At 51.6% G+C, this 18,246-nt stretch overlaps 2 protein-coding genes across 4 annotated transcripts; one reads left to right on the top strand and one right to left on the bottom strand.

Moving 5' to 3' along the window:
• Positions 1–77: 77 nt before the first annotated feature.
• Positions 78–6,663, top strand: IFT20 (intraflagellar transport 20). 3 transcript variants are annotated; one of them, XM_027034491.2, is made up of 6 exons: positions 78–253; positions 3,358–3,600; positions 3,766–3,894; positions 5,057–5,142; positions 5,679–5,782; positions 6,250–6,663. In XM_027034491.2, exons 3-6 carry the CDS (start codon positions 3,768–3,770, stop codon positions 6,329–6,331), a joined length of 399 nt encoding a protein of 132 aa, XP_026890292.1. In that variant the 5' UTR covers positions 78–253; positions 3,358–3,600; positions 3,766–3,767; the 3' UTR covers positions 6,332–6,663. The 3 variants fall into 3 exon arrangements, with proteins under 3 accessions (XP_026890292.1, XP_053068388.1, XP_026890293.1); XM_053212413.1 differs by having other exon boundaries at positions 3,416–3,600; XM_027034492.2 differs by lacking the exon at positions 3,358–3,600 and having other exon boundaries at positions 79–253.
• A 101-nt stretch (positions 6,664–6,764) lies between these two features.
• TMEM97 (transmembrane protein 97) lies at positions 6,765–14,906 on the bottom strand. Its single transcript, XM_027034490.2, has 3 exons — positions 14,641–14,906; positions 9,138–9,282; positions 6,765–8,066 (listed from the first exon to the last, which is right to left on the bottom strand). The coding sequence occupies exons 1-3, from the start codon at positions 14,764–14,766 to the stop codon at positions 7,807–7,809; spliced, it is 531 nt and encodes a 176-aa protein (XP_026890291.2). The 5' UTR covers positions 14,767–14,906; the 3' UTR covers positions 6,765–7,806.
• Positions 14,907–18,246: the final 3,340 nt, after the last annotated feature.

Genomic DNA, 18,246 nt, shown 5'->3' on the forward strand with positions numbered 1-18,246 from the left:
TTCCGGCGCAAAGGTCTCTGGGTCTTGTAGGCAGCCGACCCTCCTCGCGGGCCTCTGTTTCCCAGCAGGCTCTGCGGGCTGGGCGGGGTAAGTGCTTCCGCAGTCAGGTAATGACGTTGTGGGTAAACAGGTCCTGTATCCGTGGCAGCGGCTGAGTCCGGCGGGCGAGGCACCGGCTGCCGCTAACCGGGGAGAGCAGCTGCCTGTCGGAATCAGCCCGGGCCGCAGCGCGCCGCCGGTACGGGGTTGGCAGGTAGGCAGTGACTGCGGGCCGGGGGACGCGGGCGGACCCGGGGCGAGTGAATCTGACAGGCCGAAAGAAACGTGGGGACTCCGCGCGGTTCTTTGCGAGCGGTGTTACACCCAGCTTGGGCCTGGAACTTAACGCGCTGATGCTAACAACGGTCTTGTGAGGAAACTGCGGCTCAGATAAGTTCAAGGCGCTTGTGTAGTGTGGACAGCCAGCTCCACCACCCAGGTCTTCGTAACTGTGTATGTATGTCCCGTGCCCCTTCCCCCCACCCCGCCGACGGCGCCTGCAGTGCGGGGAGTGGAACTGGGGCGGAGAGTGTCGCCGCTGTCATCTTCTGGGAGCTCCATGCGGCTCTTGTGCCCGGTGTTCCTCAGATGCTCAGACACGCACGTGTGGTGGGAGTTGGAAAAGAATCTGATAGTTGGCTGGGAACCCTCACCCTACCCTCCTTCTCCGGTCCTATCCATCTCATTCAACTCTGCCCTCCAAACATCCAGTTGGCACTCAAGCCAGATACATGGAAATCTGGCCTCTTTCCTTCCCTCATCCCCAAACTCCTACGTTCATCCAGTCCTTTACTAAATGCTATCACCTCGGCTTACATAACGTCGCAAATTGGAACACTTTGCTTCAGCTCCAAGCCTTCGTTACTGTAAGAGCCTTCTCTATTTCCACATTCATTCCACAAACATTTGCTGAGTGCAAGCACTCGGTATGTGCAGGCACCGTGCTAGATGCTAGGGTTACAGTGATGAACCAAGGTAGGTGTAGCCTCCCTCTTCTGTTTCCTCCAATTCATTCTCCATCCTGGGTCACAGTGATCATTCCAAAAGGCAGATAGGACCACTCTGCTGAGAATCTGCTGGCTGCCCGCTACCCTTATGATAAAATCCGGGCTCCTGACTGCGGCTTTCAGAGCCCTCCATGAACCAGCGCTGGCCTCCCCATCTAGACTTACCCTGTTCCACACTCCCCCTGTTCACTGGGTTTTAACCACACTAGGCTTTGGGTTCTTGGAAGGCATTACATTTCTTTTAGCTTCAGGATCTTCACCCAGTGCTTTTCCTCATACTGTTGTCACAATTTGTGGTTATCTGTTTACTCTCTGTCCAGAGGTCAGGAACTGAAGCATCTTCTTCACTACTCTGTCTCCAGAGCAGGGACTCAGAAGGTGTCTCTGAATAAACGCCTCCTCTCAGGGACGGGAGTGGCAGTCGAAGCAGATTATTTGCTCCTTTGGGTTACTGGAAGCTTTCTAGAGCAGTTGGTCTGATTAATCACCTGGTAGGTGTTCAGTGCTCAGACTGTATGTGTAAATGTCTCAGAAAAAGCAGGAAGACAGACCTTTTAAAAAGCTTGATTAAAATTGAAAAATAAAAAAAGAAGTCCTTCGAGAGGCAACTATATTAAAAACAATAAAAAGCTTGATTAAAAAGGGGCGCCTGGGTGGCTCAGTCGGTTAAGCGTCCGACTTCAGCTCAGGTCACGATCTCGCGGTCCGTGAGTTCGAGCCCCGCATCGGGCTCGGGGCTGATGGCTCAGGGCCTGGAGCCTGTTTCAGATTCTGTGTCTCCCTCTCTCTGCCCCTCCCCCGTTCATGCTCTGTCTCTCTCTGTCTCAAAAATAAATAAACGTTAAAAAAAATTTTTTTTAAAGCTTGATTAAAAGGAAGCTTGGGATGATTAAAATGTTTCAAAAGGAAGATGCTAGCCTACTTCCTTCCAGTAGGCGAAAGGCTCTGGGCCACAGTCAGACAGTCTGTAGACACGCATTTGTTGGCCCACAGTGTTGGATGTGGTATTGCCTTTAAATTTTTGAATTCAGCGCTTTCCTTTAAAAGTCAGATTTCATGTATAAATCTGGATTTTTGGCTGTCTTGAAAATCAGTTCTGGTAACCGGGGGACTGAATTCTTTTTTTAACCATCGCTCCTCCTATGGTATACCTGCTCTGGAAAGTTACTCCCACAGTCACCCCATGTGGAAGAGAACTTTTCTAAGGAAGCCAGAAGGGAAACAGCTGGGGGAGGTGGGGGCAGAGGAAAGGGCAGGCACAGCACCAGGTGGTGGTAGCCTTTGGAAGACCTGGGGTCTTGGAATTGGTATAGCAGCCAATGGCTAGCCCTAAGTAGTATTGCCTCCCCTTGTAGACAGGGCGTGTCCTTTTGTTTATTTTATTTTTTAATGTTCATTTTTTCGTTTTTTTAGGGTTTTTAAAAAATGTTTATTACTTAGTTTTTTGAGAGAGTAGGGGAGAGAGTGTGCGTGAGTGGAGGAGGGGCAGAGAGAGAGGGGAGAGAGAGAATCTCGGGCAGGCTGTGCACCTGCTCAGGGCTCGATCCCACCAACTGTGAGATCATGACCGGAGTCGGATGCTTAACCGACTGAGCCACCCAGGCGCCCGTTTTGTTTTGTTTTGTTTTGTTTTGAGCCAGAATGAGGGTGCGTTTTCAGTTTCCCGGAATTGAGGCATCCTTTGGACCCAGGAGTTCAAGGTGGCCTGGGAGGGGAAAAGATATCCCTGCTGGTTCTCCTGCCCACAGAAAGAAACCCAAATGCCCTAGCTTGGCGCACACGGTCTTCCTGATCTGGCGCCAGCCGACCTCTTCAGCTACATCCTCGGTCCTTCCGTATTCTAGGCCGCTCAGTGACTTCAGGCTCGTGTCTGTGCTATTTTCCCTGATTGGAATGCCTTTCCCCAGCCTCCTTACTTGGTATGTGCTTGCTGACATGTCACTCCTTTTTGTGTTTTCTGCTGGAGAGAGACTGAACCAACTCTAGTCCTAGTTCAGGCAAGCATACAGTAGCCTGTGGCGTACATTGTGGGTAAGGTTCTTCCTCCCGGCTTCTTTTTTAACTCTGATCTTTAATTCACGCAGATTTCCTCGTTTGCTTTTGGTGTTATTCCAGTACTGTATTTGAAAAGCTTTTTCATGTCCTTTTGGGCACCTAATTGGGGATAAATATGCCATGGCTTCTCACGCTTAGTTCAAATGTGACTCCTCCGCCCCAGGCTGACCGCTGTGTTCTCCTGCGCTTGCGCGATATTTCTGTAAACGCTCTTAACACAGTGTACTTTTCAGTTTACGTGTCTGTCTTCCTCCAGCTAAACTATGCGCTCCTCCCGGGCGGGCACCATGCTCCACTCATCTTTGTACCCCCAGCATCTAGCAGTGGTGGCCTGTAGAAGGCACTCAAGAAATGTGTGTTGAATGAACGGTGCCTGTGACAAGCAGCTGGACTTTATTCTTTCCTGACCCTTGCTCCTATGACACACCTCCTCCCGGCTGCCACTCTCAGCCCTTCAGAGCAGAACTTCTCTCCTCTAGGGAAGCTGGAAGGGAAACAGGTGAGGCTCAGAGAGGTGGAGGCAGAGGGAAGGGGGAGCCTTTGGAGGAAGATCATCTGGGTTTTTGGCGTTGGTGTCTGGGGGCGGGAGCGGGGCTGGCCTGGGAGCAGGCATTTCCTTGGGTGGCTGGGAAGCGATTGGGGATTCAGCCTGGTTTCTTCACAGCTATGGCCAAGGACATCCTGGGTGAAGCGGGGCTGCACTTTGATGAGCTGAACAAGCTGCGGGTATTGGACCCTGAGGTTACCCAGCAGACCACAGAGCTCAAGGAGGAGTGCAAGGACTTTGTGGACAGTGAGTGTCATTTGGGGAGACGTGGTGCCACTCAGCTTTGAGCTTCCAACTGTGTCCCGCCCCCGCCCAGCCCCCAGCTCTTATCCCTGCCAGAGTGGAGCTGTGGCTCCCTGGAAGTGGAGCCCGGCCTTTATCGATTCCCATGTACTAACCACCTCGTCTGCCCGCCCTGTAATGCGCCCATGTGGCCCCACACAGAGCACCAAATGGAACAAATGGTGAGATGTGGAGGATGTCCCATCGTTGCTTTTCTTCTCTCTCAGAAACCTTGAACCTCACGGAAGCAGAACTGTGGCTTGGGGGTGGGAGTAGTTAGGTACTCCCGATTCTTGGAAGAAATGGTTGTCTCAGTTGCGGGATTACCATCACTTGAAGTGAAAATTGATTAACTGGAGTCTCTAGAAGTAGCTCAACAGACTCAACGAAGTCCTGTTTTAGCTGGATACCCAGGACACCTCCTGTCCCAGGAGGCAAGCACCCGAGAGCAGCGGATACAGAGCACGTGTGGTTAAAGCAGGGATTTCTGAGCCTTCTGGGCACTCCATAGTCTGCAGAGAGCTTGCCTGGTGAAAGGTAGCTTGGACTCCCTTGCCAGTCTTCCGACTGCATGCCGTCCCTCCTCCCTGGGTCCTAGTTCACTCCTCAGTAGGATGAGGTCCCCCCACACCCAAGGACGTTGAAAAAAGCGAATGGGAGATTAGCACCTGAATGCTTTGAGCTCTTTATTAGCTCTGCCCTCCGTGGGCAAACCCCTGCCCCCACCACCACCATTAACTGAAACCTAGGGCCATATCTGTGGCCAGTCAGGAGACTGTGTTCACGTCCTGAGTCCGTCCTTCTGGGGACATGCCCCTTGTGCTTCCAGTCACTCCTGGGGAGGGCAGGATGGAGTCTGTGTGGAGGATGGGCCACCGGGAGCCTCACAGACAGAGGTCAACAGTCACCGGCTGGCTCAGTTGGGACTCAAGGTCCAAGTGTGCCCTGCTCCAGCTCTGAGTGCCTGGCCGCCCTCCTCTGGGTTTAGACTAAGGGTGGAAGACTCTAGGCCCGTGCACCAGACTGCTCAGACACACATTAGCCTGGCTCTCACCACAAGGGAACACGAAGGGAGTGATGATGCAGAGAAAATAAAACATTTTGTTTTCTGTTCTTCCCCTAAAAGAAATTGGCCAGTTTCAGAAAATAGTTGGTGGTTTAATTGAGCTTGTTGACCAACTGGCAAAAGAAGCAGAAAACGAGAAGATGAAGGTAAGATGAGCGTGCCTTCTCCATCTTGGCCTGGGACACGGTTCACCAGCCTCTCCTCCTGCCCGCTGGACTTTTTCTTGCTGGGGGGGGGGGGGGGGGCGGGGGATGGGATTATTTTCTTTAAGTAAAATGGGATTCTAAGTAACAATTCCCAGTCAACTCTTTCCGCTAGTCGAACTCTTTTATGCTAGTGCACTTTGTCATCATTTCATGCTCACATCGCTGAGATGGGTGGTCTTATGCTTCTGTAAGTGAAGAAGGCATACGGGGGGGGGGGGGGTCAGTGACCCGGCAAAGGACACAGGGCTCAATGGTGCACCAGAGGGGCCACTGGCACCCGTGTGCCAGACTCCGGGGGTGGGGGGACTCGCGGATCTGCCCCTGAGCTGCGATGCAGGTCTCATCAGGTTATTCCAGAAGCTCTGGGGCTCGACGGTCTGTCCCCGGCTGGGCACTGAGACCGCCCCCGAGTGGCCCTCCCTCGGCTGAGGACTTAGGGGAAGACGGTTTTAACGAAGCCTCGACCTTCTTTCTAGGCCATTGGTGCTCGGAACTTGCTCAAATCTATAGCAAAGCAGAGGGAGGCCCAACAGCAACAACTCCGAGCCCTAATAGCAGAAAAGAAAATGCAGCTTGAAAGGTAAGAGGTGAGGGTGCAAAGAAAGTTCTTTGCTCGACTGCAATTCTATTCTTCCTTCTTGAGCGGCCACCTCTTGTCCTTATTCTTCACCATTGTCCTCTCGGGAACAGGGTCCCACTTGCCATCTGACTTGAAGACTTAAAAAAAATAAAGTCAAGTCCTGTTTAATGAGAAGGAAAAAGGACACTTGTTAATACAAAACCACCTCTAGTGGTCTGGGAGCTAGAAGGCTCCGGTAGCGAGTCCATGAAGCTGGCTAGTTCTCCTAGAGGAAAAGACCTGGAGACTTCTCACGGGTGGCCCTGGGTTGGGCTTCGCCTCTTTCTTTCTTTCTTACCCTAACTTCTGCATTATGAACTCACACCATTTCTTGGGATCGTTTAAATCGCTTACATTCTTCTCTAGAAGAATTAAGTCCACGGTTTATTTCATCCATTTTTAGGGCTTCTAACAATTTTGTTTTTCAGGTATCGGGTTGAATATGAAGCTTTGTGTAAAGTAGAAGCAGAACAAAATGAATTTATTGACCAATTTATTTTTCAGAAATGAACTGGAAATTTCATTTTATAGCAGGCCGGGCAAAAAACAAAACCCAAAAAACCTCTGTACCAATCCAGTGACTTGACCAATGACCCAAGTATGTCCTGAGAGATGGTGTGGAAAAAACGCAGCATCTCTGAAGGCAGTAAGCAAGTCTGGGGGGCTTGTTGCAAGTGTCAGCGAACATCTGCTGGGCAGTTACCCCGTGGCCACAGTGGTCCAGGCTCTCACCTCTTGGCACTCTTAGCCTGGACTGAGCAGTCTGTAAATTTTGACCCTTTTTTTTTGTAAAGTCACAAAGCTTTCAAAGGAAGAGCAATAAATTATTGTTTTCAAATGGCTTGATCTGCCTCTTTTCCTGTTGCCCCTGAAGTGTACACGGAACACCTTGTAAGGGAACCCCGGACGCTCTAGCCCCCAAGCCACGAAACGAAGCAGACAGTCGTCGGCAGCTACTTTATTGGGACCGGACACAGGTGTCAGATGGTACCCCACCAATCAGACCATTAGGACTTGTGAGCAAAACAGAGAAAAAGAGGAAGGATCAGTTACCATCTTCCATGCATTCACTGAGTTTTTGGTTTTGAGTTGGCCTTGAGTACGTATTTAGAGAAAACTAAGGAACACCAACGAAGAGCTCCTGTATTTACACAACGGACACGTCAGGCCCAGCTGCCCCTCTACTTAGAGAACAAGCCAGGAATGACGACGAAACTGTCAGGGAGGTGACGTTATCCCCCCGGAAGCACACTTCCAGAACAGGTTTGAGACACTAGACCTCAGAGCGGGACTTAGGTGGTCTGTAAAAACAGAAGACTAAGGTCTTTAAGGAGACTTAAAATCTTTTCTGGGATGACCCGTTTAAGACAGAAAGAAAACACCTTCCAGCGTAACCCATTTCTGAAAGTCAGGCCAGAGCAAACCGTTGAGCAAAACCCAAGTCTAAACCCCTTACAGGACCTTTCCCCCCACCAGAGGGGAAGGCAAAAAAAACCAGGATATCGTTTTTAATGAATATTAAAGTCACAGTTTTAAACTTAAAAATGGCCTGAAACATCCCACTCTTCATTTTGCTGATTAATGACACGCTGTAGAGAATCATGAATCGAGGGTTTGGTCACCTGTATGTTGTGGGTCAAGCGACTCGTGAACATGCCAAGCAGGCCACGTGTCTTAGAAGTTTATCCAGTTTCTGGTCTGGTCCTGCTCCTGGCGGAACTTGGGCACACAGTGAGGTGTTTGGCTCCACCTCCCTATAACCCAGCCCACACCCCCCTGTCCGTCCTCAGGTGATTGGTCCGTTGGTGCCAGTGTTCTCAGAAGGGGAGGGTCTGATGGGGCTCCTGCCAGTGTCTTGCTCTTGTGTGTTGCTGGTGTGGTTCGAACGCTACCGAAAAACATGGGTTCTGAGCAGTTTTCTGCATACCGGGTCCAACAGGAAACTGCCCTGTGGGCATCTCCCGCCGGGCCAGTGGTCATTTCTCTCATTTCTTCTTTCTTTTCTCCTCATACTTGTAGTAGGGGCTCCGCAACATGAAAAGCAGAAGCATAAGAGGGATGAGAAAGTAGGGGGCGTAGACAGATACGAGGGTTAGTCGTTCGTGGAAAGTCTTCGGTCCTTGTCCTTTGAAACCGCTGGCTTTGGAGAAATCCTCGAATAGCAATGTGGAGAGAATTGGAATTAAAGTTGTCATGGTGTGAACGGAGTAGATGATTGCAGGGGTGCGGATCCACCGGCAGCCTCCTGAAGTTGGGGGAAGAGAAAGAGGTAAGCGCTAGGTATGTCCACGACTCCAGGGGCGCCCACGCCAGTCTCCACGCTTGCTCCCTTTCCACTGAATCTACCTCTTTTCCAAGTACAAACAAATGGAAAACCCGATGTGTTCTAGTATCTCCTAATGCACAAAGCTGGGGCTCTAGCCCACCGGCTGCTAAAGCGCCAAGGGTGGGGGTTGGAATTTAATTCAGAAAAACTCTAGTGGGGTGCCTGGGTGGCTCAGTCGGTTAAGTGTCTGACTTCAGCTCAGGTCATGATCTCGGGGTTCACGAGTCTGAGCCCTCTCTGCTGTCAACACCGAGCCCACTCTGGATGCTCTATCCCACTCTCTCTCTGCCCCACGCCCACTTATGCGCGTGCTCTCTCTCTCTCTCTCTCTCAAAAACAAAAAAATTAAAAAAAAAAAAGCAAGAAAAAGAAACTCTAGGGCAGTAAAACGGCCATTACGATCTATGCCAGTCTGGCCTAAAAGGCAGGGGGAAGGGCCTGCCCACAGCATCTGTTAAATAAGTATATATACAGGTGAGAAGATCAACAGGTTCTTCGGAGATGGATTTGGGAGCTCCAGTGGGAAACTGGTTGTACGAGCTTAGTTATCATGTACATTAGTATGGCCCCCGTCTTTCTAAAAGCGTTAAGTCACACGGGAACACTGTAAGAATAAATGAGAAGTTAAGCCCTTCAGGGATTAGCCTGATGCTACCGCTGAAAAGCCAGTATCGGGCTCCCCAAATCAGAAAAATAAAAGCTAATGATAAATTCTGCAGGGGTAAAAAAAAGGCGATAAACAGGAACAAGTTCGATCTTGAAGCAGCCTCAGGTGTAGGAGAGATCTCCAGGTGACAGTCCTTCGGCTCAGCTACCCACACAGGCATCCACCTGAGCCACACTGATGTCCCTTTACAAGATCTGGCCATTCCCACCCCACCCTAGGTGACCCTCAGACTACAGGGATCACTCTCCCCTGAGATACTTCCCCCAAAGATTTCTGGGACTGGGTATCAGGGCACAAATGGGATTTTCCCCCCAGTTACCAACCTTTGAAGAAGGCATAGGCTGCTATGGGGAAGAAAGGCAGCTGCAACACGAGCTCGCAAAACAGGAAGGACTTAAACCACGCTGGGGGTTCCTGTAGCAGAGGGTCTCTGAACTCCTTGGTATACCACTTCAGCAGGTTTCTCAACTGAGGAGAGAGAACGAGCACATTGAACACAGCCACCTGGCAGGACAGGCTGGCCGCTCCAACCCCCGAAGAGTCCCTCACTGCCCAGCCCCGAGGCAGCCTAGATGGCCCCTTCCTAAAGACTCCCTAGCTCTGACCCGAATGTTCCCTCCTCCAAGCCTTCCTCAGCTCTTCCAGCCCCTCTGCTACCCGTTCGTGACTCCGGGTAACACTAGCCCTGCATGTCAGCCAACGGCTGTGAAAACCACCCTAACATTTGTCCTTTAACAGCAGCTGCACACCAAGCTCCAAGGGCCAGACTGCCTCAAATACAGAAATGAATTGAGTTTCTTTGTCTTTTTCGGGGGGGGGGGGGGGGCGTGGAATGGAAGGGAGAGAAGCTTAACCTCTTTAAGATGCACTTTCAGACAACTGAATCCCTAAATCTCAAGTTCCTCATCATTCTTAACTACTGTAGTTCTGAAGAGTTCTCTTTTAGGAGACCCACAGGACATCTGGAGAACAAACTGCCCAAACCACAAACTGTAGAGCTTCTAGGCTGTCAAGGCTTGAGGGTTAGCAGTCCCGGTTCTAGCTTGGGGCCCACCCTCCTCTGATTACACTGTTAAATCAAAAGATGCAGATCCAGGGGCGCCTGGGTGGCTCAGTCGGTTGAGTGACCACCTCTTGATTTTCCACTCAGGTCATGATCCCAGAGTTGTGGGACTGAGTCCCGCGCCAGCTCCCAGCTGAGCATGGAGCCTTCTTAAGATTCTCTCTCTCCCTCTGCCCCTCTCCCCGACTCATGTGCTCGCGTGTGCTTCCTCTCTCTGAAAAAAAAAAGATGCAGACCCATGGCTACCAGCAGAGGAAGGAAGCAGAAAGGTTGGAGGTTGCCCATTCTGTGCCTTTAAGGGCTCAAAGCGTAGGGTTCCCCCGGCATCACATGGGACTACAAAAGGTCTGTCACCGTTTACATCCTGGAGATGGCGCTGTCCTGCCACACCTGTCTCCAAAGCTAAATATATATAATATCAAGTTACAGCAAATAAAGGGAACTTCCAATGTAAGGATTTAGCTTGCAGTGGAAAAGCCATTTTTTTCCATTGCAGTATTTTTCCTGTTAATTTTTAGTCAAAAGATAAAGGCTCACCATTGTGAAACCAAGGCCTCACCGCTGAAGCTGAGCTTTAAGCAAATATCCAGAAACAAACATTCTGTTAGCATGATATTAATTTCAGAAAGGCTCTGGCTAGATTACCAGCTTATCGACTGGGTGATGTCTAATTTGTACTTGATCTGAAGTTGAAACTCACAGCAATACCCTCAGCTTCCTTCTAGGCACTCTTCAGGACGGTAAGGTGGCAGAAAAAAATTCATAAAGGTTAAGTCACTGCACCTCTCCTGGGCTCTATTTCCTCGTCTGTGGAACAAGCAACTTGAGCCAAATGTTTTTGGAGATCCTTTTTTTGCTCTCCAGATATTCTTTTAAAAATATTGGTGGGGGGGGGGGGGCGCGCCTGGGTGGCTCAGTCGGTTGGGCGGCCGACTTCGGCTCAGGTCATGATCTCGTGGTCCGTGAGTTCGAGCCCCGCGTCGGGCTCTGTGCTGACAGCTCAGAGCCTGGAGCCTGTCTCAGATTCTGTGTCTCCCTCTCTCTGACCCTCCCCCGTTCATGCTCTGTCTCTCTCTGTCTCAAAAATAAATAAACATTAAAAAAAAATTAAAAAAAAATATTGGAGGGAATGACCTGCTGTCAAGATTTACTGTAGAAATTTATTTTTTTTTATTTTTTTTTCAACGTTTATTTATTTTTGGGACAGAGAGAGACAGAGCATGAACGGGGGAGGGGCAGAGAGAGAGGGAGACACAGAATCGGAAACAGGCTCCAGGCTCTGAGCCGTCAGCCCAGAGCCTGACACGGGGCTCGAACTCCCGGACCGCGAGATCGTGACCTGGCTGAAGTTGGACACTTAACCGACTGCACCACCCAGGCGCCCCTACCGTAGAAATTTAAAAGGCATCCTGGTTTGATTTCATTTTCTGTTCCATTTGTATACAGTCTATTTCATAAATCCAGGATGACATCAGCAAAACTCAGCCAGCTCTCGTAGATCATCAATTAGGATCCTAGCGCCCGCCCACAGTCGCCTGCAAGCCGCATGCTGCCAGAAAGTACCTGGACTAAGGGCTGAGGGAAAGCAAACCGCAGGCCCCTGGTAGAGTGAAGGGCTCCGGGTGCGGGCTTTGGGCAAAGCACTCAAATCTCACTAAACTTGCTTCCCAATTATAGCACTTCCTTCACTAATGGGAAGATTAAATGAGTTAATGTACACGGTCTTTAGAACAATGGCAAGCACAGAGTAAATCTTACAATTAGTTAGTTGAACTTAACACGTATGTGGAGAAATTCAAGTTTAATCCTATTAAGAGCGCAGCATGCAACTGGTCCTTAAGAACTACTCTTATTAGGTAAGTCCCCCAAAATGGTTTATTACCTGACTCACATTTTTTGTTTTTAATTTTTATTTATTTCTGAGAGAGACAGAGTGTGAGCAGGGGAGGGGCAGAGAGAGAGAGGGAGACAGAATCCAAAGCAGACTCCAGGCTCCAAGCTGTCAGCACAGAGCCCGACGTGGGGCTTGAACTCAGGAACCACAAGATCATGACCTGAGCAGAAGTTGGACACTTAACCGACTGAGCCACCCAGACACCCCTATACCTGACACATTGGACTCCACTTACCATTGGTGTCCATTAAACTACTGACCTGGCCTATAAACAGGGATTTTTTAAAATAGATTATTTTACATTTTTAAGGCCACAATCCATTTTTTTAAGTTTATTTCTTTGATAAAGTTTATTTGAGAGAGAGCGCACATGTGCAGGCTCGTGAGTGGGAAGGCGGGGAGGGGGAGAGATAGAGAATGAGAGTATCCCTGCTTGGGATTGCAGGGCTTGAACTCACGAACCGTGAGATCATGACCTGAGCCGAAACCAAGAGCCGGTTGCTTAACTGACTGGGCCGCCCAGGCACCCCTGGCACCAGAATTTCTAAACCAGGAATTGCCACTGAACAATCCCGCACTTTTCTACCTTAGGATGAGCACAGGCCGATTTCACACCTAGACGCTCACCTTAAACAGAACCAATGCTACCCGCTGCAAACGATACTGCACAACGCCTTCCCCATCCTCTCCATGTTCCAATCCAAACTAAATTCTTTTTGTTTCAGAGTAAGAGTTTTTCCAAGTATTGACCGGTTCAAACCAAGGAAGATCAGCCCCAACCATTATGGGATCGCCACAAGCATTTTAGTTCTAGGAGGAAATTCCTTCTATTTGGGGAAGAAAAACACAACGGATGTGAAGATTGGGCATTTTTTCAAAGAGAATCTGAGAATCCCTCAAGGCTTTTGTTATTATTTTCCCCATAACCAAGCAACAAAACCATCAATCTCAACTCCAAAGCAACAAGAGTGAAGAGAGACAACAGCCCTTCCAAAATAGGATCCCCCCCGTGTCGCCAACACCTTCAAACAGCATCAGATAGAAAGCCACAGACATACACAATTTCTGGCCAGGTCCCACTGGCAATGGCCCTTGACCTTTTACAATAAGTCAACATTAAAACCGAGAAAACTTTACCAAATCAAAGAGATAAGCTGAAATGGGGTCTTTATGATGCTGGACACATTTGGACTGTATTTGGGGGTGATAAGCAAGAACCTGTGGGAACGGCATATTCAGAAGAGATCAAGAAAGCACCAGCTGTTAAGTCCGGAGTAACCTGGAGTAAATAACGTAAGTGCCCAGTATTAAAGGGACTCATCACGCCAAAGACTAAACAGGCAGCCTGCCTGAGTTTTGTTGGCCACACAGACTCTGAAAACCACAGACAAGGCTCCTTTCTTCAAGGCAACTAATGGCTGGTGCAGAACGGTGGCGACCTGCTGAGAAAGCGGGTGCTACCTGGGTCTGTGTGGCAGGCCGAGTAACAGTCCCCAAAGTTCCTAATCTCTGGAAGCTCTGAACGTAACCTTATAGGGCCAAAGAGACTTTGCAGATGTGATTAAGGTAAGGGTTTTGAGTCTTGAGACGGGAGGTTATGCTGACTACCTGGTCGGCTCTAAATGTAACCACAAGTGTCTGTATAAAAGTGGGGCAGAGGGAGACTGGATTACAGAAGAGAAGGCGGCCAAATGATGACAGAAGCAGAGACTGAAGTGATAGGGCCACAAGCCAAGGAACACTGGCAGCCACCAGACTGGAAGAGGCAAGGAACAGATACTCCCCTAGGACCTTCAAAGATTCCCCTAGGCCTGCGAGATTCATTTTCATCTTCTGACCTCCAAAACTGTAAGAGAACAAATGTTTAAAGCCATCATGTTTCTGGTAATTTGTTACAGCAGCAACGGGAAACTAATATACCCTGTATGTGTGAGCTTGTGACTCTCCTCCCAGAAACCACAAGGCCCACACAGTTTTGCATACCCCATGGTATACCCAGGGGTTCAGGGACCTCAGGTGAAGCACCCCCACCCCCACCCCCGCTCTGCAGAGAAAAAGCACCTAAAGGGAAACAGGTAGACAAGTCAGTCTTGCCCACAGTTCTGCACACAATGTGGAGAAGCACAGAACTGAGGACAGGAGCTCCCCGGGAGAAGGTTACAGGGTCCAGAGGTGAAAGGACCAGGTAAAATAAAACGGTGGCTCTGAAGAAACGAAAAGCATTAAAGCAAACTTTGGGGTAAGGAATACTCATTAACAACGAGGAAATGGGGGCTTCTCGCCTCTATTTCTAGTCAGGTGATCATTCTTACTCGAACCTAATTAAAAGGGCTGATTTGAAAAGGTGTCGTTAATTTACTTACGAGCTTTCCAAGTCTCTGGATCCTAAGACCGAAGCAATGACGATCCGTGAATGCCCTGTGTTATGGGTCTAATGCTACTTGCACTACTGCTTTGGGATTAGACGTTATTTTAAAGCTCTTTCAAAGAACACACAAATCCAACATGTGATTGAGACACTGGTTCATCCAGGCTATTTCCCTCAAATACAAGTGACCAGAGGTGGGGTGTTGCGAGCCTTACGCATACCCAGGGAAGAACTGTCTTTAAAACGACCAAAGTGTCTGCCCCAAGCAGCTTGGGATAACGGTCCGGACCATCGAAAACCCCAAGCAAGACATCGAGATGAAGGGTGAGGAGAGGCTGGGGCACGGGCAGGACCTAAGAAGGGAGGGAGGAAAGGGGGGCAGAACCCTGGCTGGGCGGCGAGCGGGGGAGGGGAGGTCTTGGGGACGCCGGGGAACGATCGCAATGCGCGGAGGGGCCCCAAACTCAGCGACCGGCCGTCTGGACCGACCGTCGCCCTCACCTCGACGGGGTAGAGTTCGCGCGGCAACACCACCTGCAGGTCCAAGAGCAGAGTGATGGGGACATGGGAGAGGAAGTAGAGGCCCAGTAGCCACTCCAGACCGCGACGGACGCCCAGAGCCCCCATTATCGGTTGGTTGCGCCGGTGAGGAGCGGATGCCGCACCAGCCCGGAAAGCCGACGTGGGAAGTGGGCCCGACCCGCGCCGCGTCCCAGGACTCCGCGCCCTGACCACCCGCCCCGCCCCCGAGAGGGCTACGTCGGCCACTCCCATTGGCTGGCTGCAAAGCCCCGGCGGGAGCGGCGCTCGCCGCAGGGCACGCCCATTGGCTCGTACAAGTATAGCGTGTAGAGGCGGTGCCACCCCAGACCATTTCCATTGGCCGTTGGGGGCGCCGCGTGGAATGGGGCGGGGTTCCTCGCTCGCCGCGTGGGACGGCTCTCGGGCTTGCGGCGTGCAGTCTGAACTGGGAGCGCCGGGGCTGACGCCCGCCGGGCCTGGCTGCAGACTGCGTGGCGCGCTGTGGTCCCTTTCACCCAGTACTCCATTCATCCAGTGCAAAGGAGTAAAGCTTACTGAGCGGCTCGTGTGTGCTGGGCCGCGGGCGCTGGTGGAAGTGGAGCCCCTAATGCAGCCCAGCTGCCGCAGACCAGGGCCGGCCCCATAGCGCGTTGTGATCCGCGCGGTGGTGCGACGTTCACGGGCCGTGGGAACACCCGCAAGGTCCCAGCCCCGCCGAACCTGAGGGGCCTGGAAGCCTTCCGAAGGCTGCCTAGGGGAGAGCCAACTTCAATTAAGCAAGAAGCACAGGGATATAGCAAGAGGATGGGCGGGTCTTGGCTGGGGCAGGGATTGGCTGTGATGAATGAGGGAGGATTTATTCATTCTGCAAATATATATATATTTTTAATTCACTTATTTACTTGGAGAGAAAGAGAGAGAGCGCGCGCGATCGTAAGTGGGACAGAGAGAATTCAAAGCAGGCTCCACACTGTCAGGGCAGAGCCGGATGCGGGGCTCGCACTCCCCGAGCTCACCAACAGCGAGATCGTGACCTGAGCCAAAGTCCGCCATTAACTGCCTAAGCCACCCAGGCGCCCCTGGTTCTGTAAATATTGATCTTTAACTGCCCGCTGGGCCCAGCCATTCACTGAATGTCCCACCGACTGGGACACAGAAGTGAACTGAAGAGAAGGTAATCGGGTTCTGGCTGCGTTGACACTGAGCAGTCTCCACAGCGTCGGGGGCAGCTGGATGAACCTGTTTGGATACGTAGATAGTGGGACATCCGCATTTGATGGCGGTGTTGAGAGCAAAGGGCCTGTCTTAAGGGTGCTCCATCCTGGGGTGGGGGGGGTGAGGAGGGGGCTGAGATACAGGTGCACAACAGGAGGGTGATGTCCCAAACATGGTGAGGAGGAGGGTCAGCTGGGTCAGAGCAACACTGAATGGCCCCTGTGGTGGCCCTGTGAGAGAGCACAGGTGTGGTGGAGGCAGGGGGCACATGACAGCAGGACAGGGAGTAAGGAGGTGGGGAGGGGAGGCAGGGAGTGTAGACCTCCGGTTAGGAAGGAGAGGAGAGAGAGGGGGCAGTGGCTGGAGGGAGATGAGCTCCAGAGATGGCCTACGTATTTCTCAGATTGACTAGAACGCTTTTCACTTACTTAGATGCTGTTTGAGGTTTCCGGGTGAGGGAGGAAGGTTGCAGGAGGGAAGAGAGCAGGAAATGTGGCTCAAGGCCCCTGAGGAGCTGGAGAGAATGGAAGGGTTAGGGTTAAGTCAGAGGAGCTCTGTGCTCCCCAGGACGGGCCCCTTGGCACTAGAACAGAGAGATTGGTGGCAGTGTAGAGGGCCCAGCTGAGGTGGGTGGCCAACGATCTGGAGGCCCGAGGCGGTGTGCTTTTCTCCAGGGTGGGGTCTCCTCAGCAAAAAGGCTGTTGAGGGTGTCTGGGTGGTTCAGGCTGTTGAGTGTCTGACTCTTGATTTCTGCTCAGGTCCTGATCCCAGAGTCATGGGATTGAGCCCTGTGTCAAGGCTCTGTGCTGATTGTGGAGCCTGCTTAAGATTTTCTCTGTTTCTCAAAAAAAAAAAAAAAATTTTTTTTTTCTCTACTTTTGCCCCTCTCCCCTGCTTATGAGCATTCTCTCTCTCTCTCTCTCTCTCTCTCTCTCTCTCTCTCTAATAAAAAAAGAAAAAAGTCTGTTGACTCCTCTAGGGCCGAGGTTCGGAAAGACATCGGTGAGGAGTGGCTCAGTCGGTGAAGCAACTGACTCTTGATCTCGGCTCAGGTCACCATCTCATGGTTTGTGAGATCGAGCCCCGCATTGGGGGCTGTGTGCTGAGAGCGCACAGAGCCCCGTTGGGTTGGGATTCTCTCTTTCCTCTCTCTTCCCCCCTCCCCCACCAAATAAACTTCAAAAAGAGTTAAAAGAAACACACTGGTGATTTTGAGACGTTGGATGAGAAGGGTGGATTGAAGAGGCGGAACATGCGTTTCAAGCTGGATGGGGAGGAAGCCCCGTGGGCCAGAGGGGCTGGCAGCCTGGGAGAAGGCGGAGAAGGGAATGAACGTGAGGCCGAGGAGGCAGTGCTGGCAGGGTGGGAATCATCGGATGAAGAGGCCAGAAGGTTGGGAAATTATGACAGGGGGGCACGATGTCCAAATTCCTGGTGTTGGGAAGAGGTTCTGTGCAGGGGGAGGTGTGGGCCGAAATGGAGAGGAGGGGAAGGTGTTTGGAGATGGAGTCAAGGGACAGAGAGCCCAAGGTGCTGGATGGATGGACGGTGAAGACCACCTGGGATGGGGGTGAGAAGGCTGGGGAGACTGTTGCCAAGGTAGAGTCAGGAAGGCACCCAGGAGGAGGTGGGTATGGGCCAAGGCATGGCTCAAACCTCAGCGGAGGTTGTGGCCTTGGGGAGCAGGGAGGCTGGTGTGTGAAAAAAAACGAACTGCCAACACGGGGGAGGGCTGTGGGGAAGCCGAGACCTTGGAGAGCGGGGAGTAAGGTGTCAGTTCCTGCAGGCGGTGAAGGCTGAGGGGTCTGGGAGGAGGGGGTCTGGGAGGAGGGGTCTGGGCTCCGGACAGGAGGGGGTGTTTACTATGGAGGATAGTCAAGAGCCGGCTGGAAGGGGAGCATAGCAGGGGAGAGAGGTGAAGGTTCCTTGTGGGGTGGCTTGAAGGCTGCCAGAACACAAAGTCCTGGCAGCCCAGGGTCTGTTGCGCAGGTGGAGCACTCCACGCGTTACTCCGGAGGGGCCTGGCAAGGTGTGCTCTGCCCCGCCCCCAAAGGTAGCTTCCAGGACAAGGCGGCCCCACTTAGGCTGTACTCCCCGCCGATTAGAACTGCTTGCTGGGGGGGGCAGGGGAGAGTGTGTGGGCGCCACCCCCCCTCCCCCCCCCCCCCCGCCCCCGGCTGGGATTTCCCCGGGAACGTGGTAAGCGTGCAGCTGCTCATGTGAGTGTTTCTCAGAAAACCTCTCGCCCAGCCAAGTTTGTTATCTGTAGATAAAGACTTTCAAGGCCAAGCACTTTCCCCGCAGGGCTCTTCGGTCCAAAAAAAAAAAAAAAAAAAAAAAAAAAAAAATCTCCGTGCAGCTGCTGTCTTC

This window comes from Acinonyx jubatus, chromosome E1 (assembly GCF_027475565.1).
Source record: "Acinonyx jubatus isolate Ajub_Pintada_27869175 chromosome E1, VMU_Ajub_asm_v1.0, whole genome shotgun sequence".
NCBI lineage: Eukaryota > Metazoa > Chordata > Mammalia > Carnivora > Felidae > Acinonyx > Acinonyx jubatus.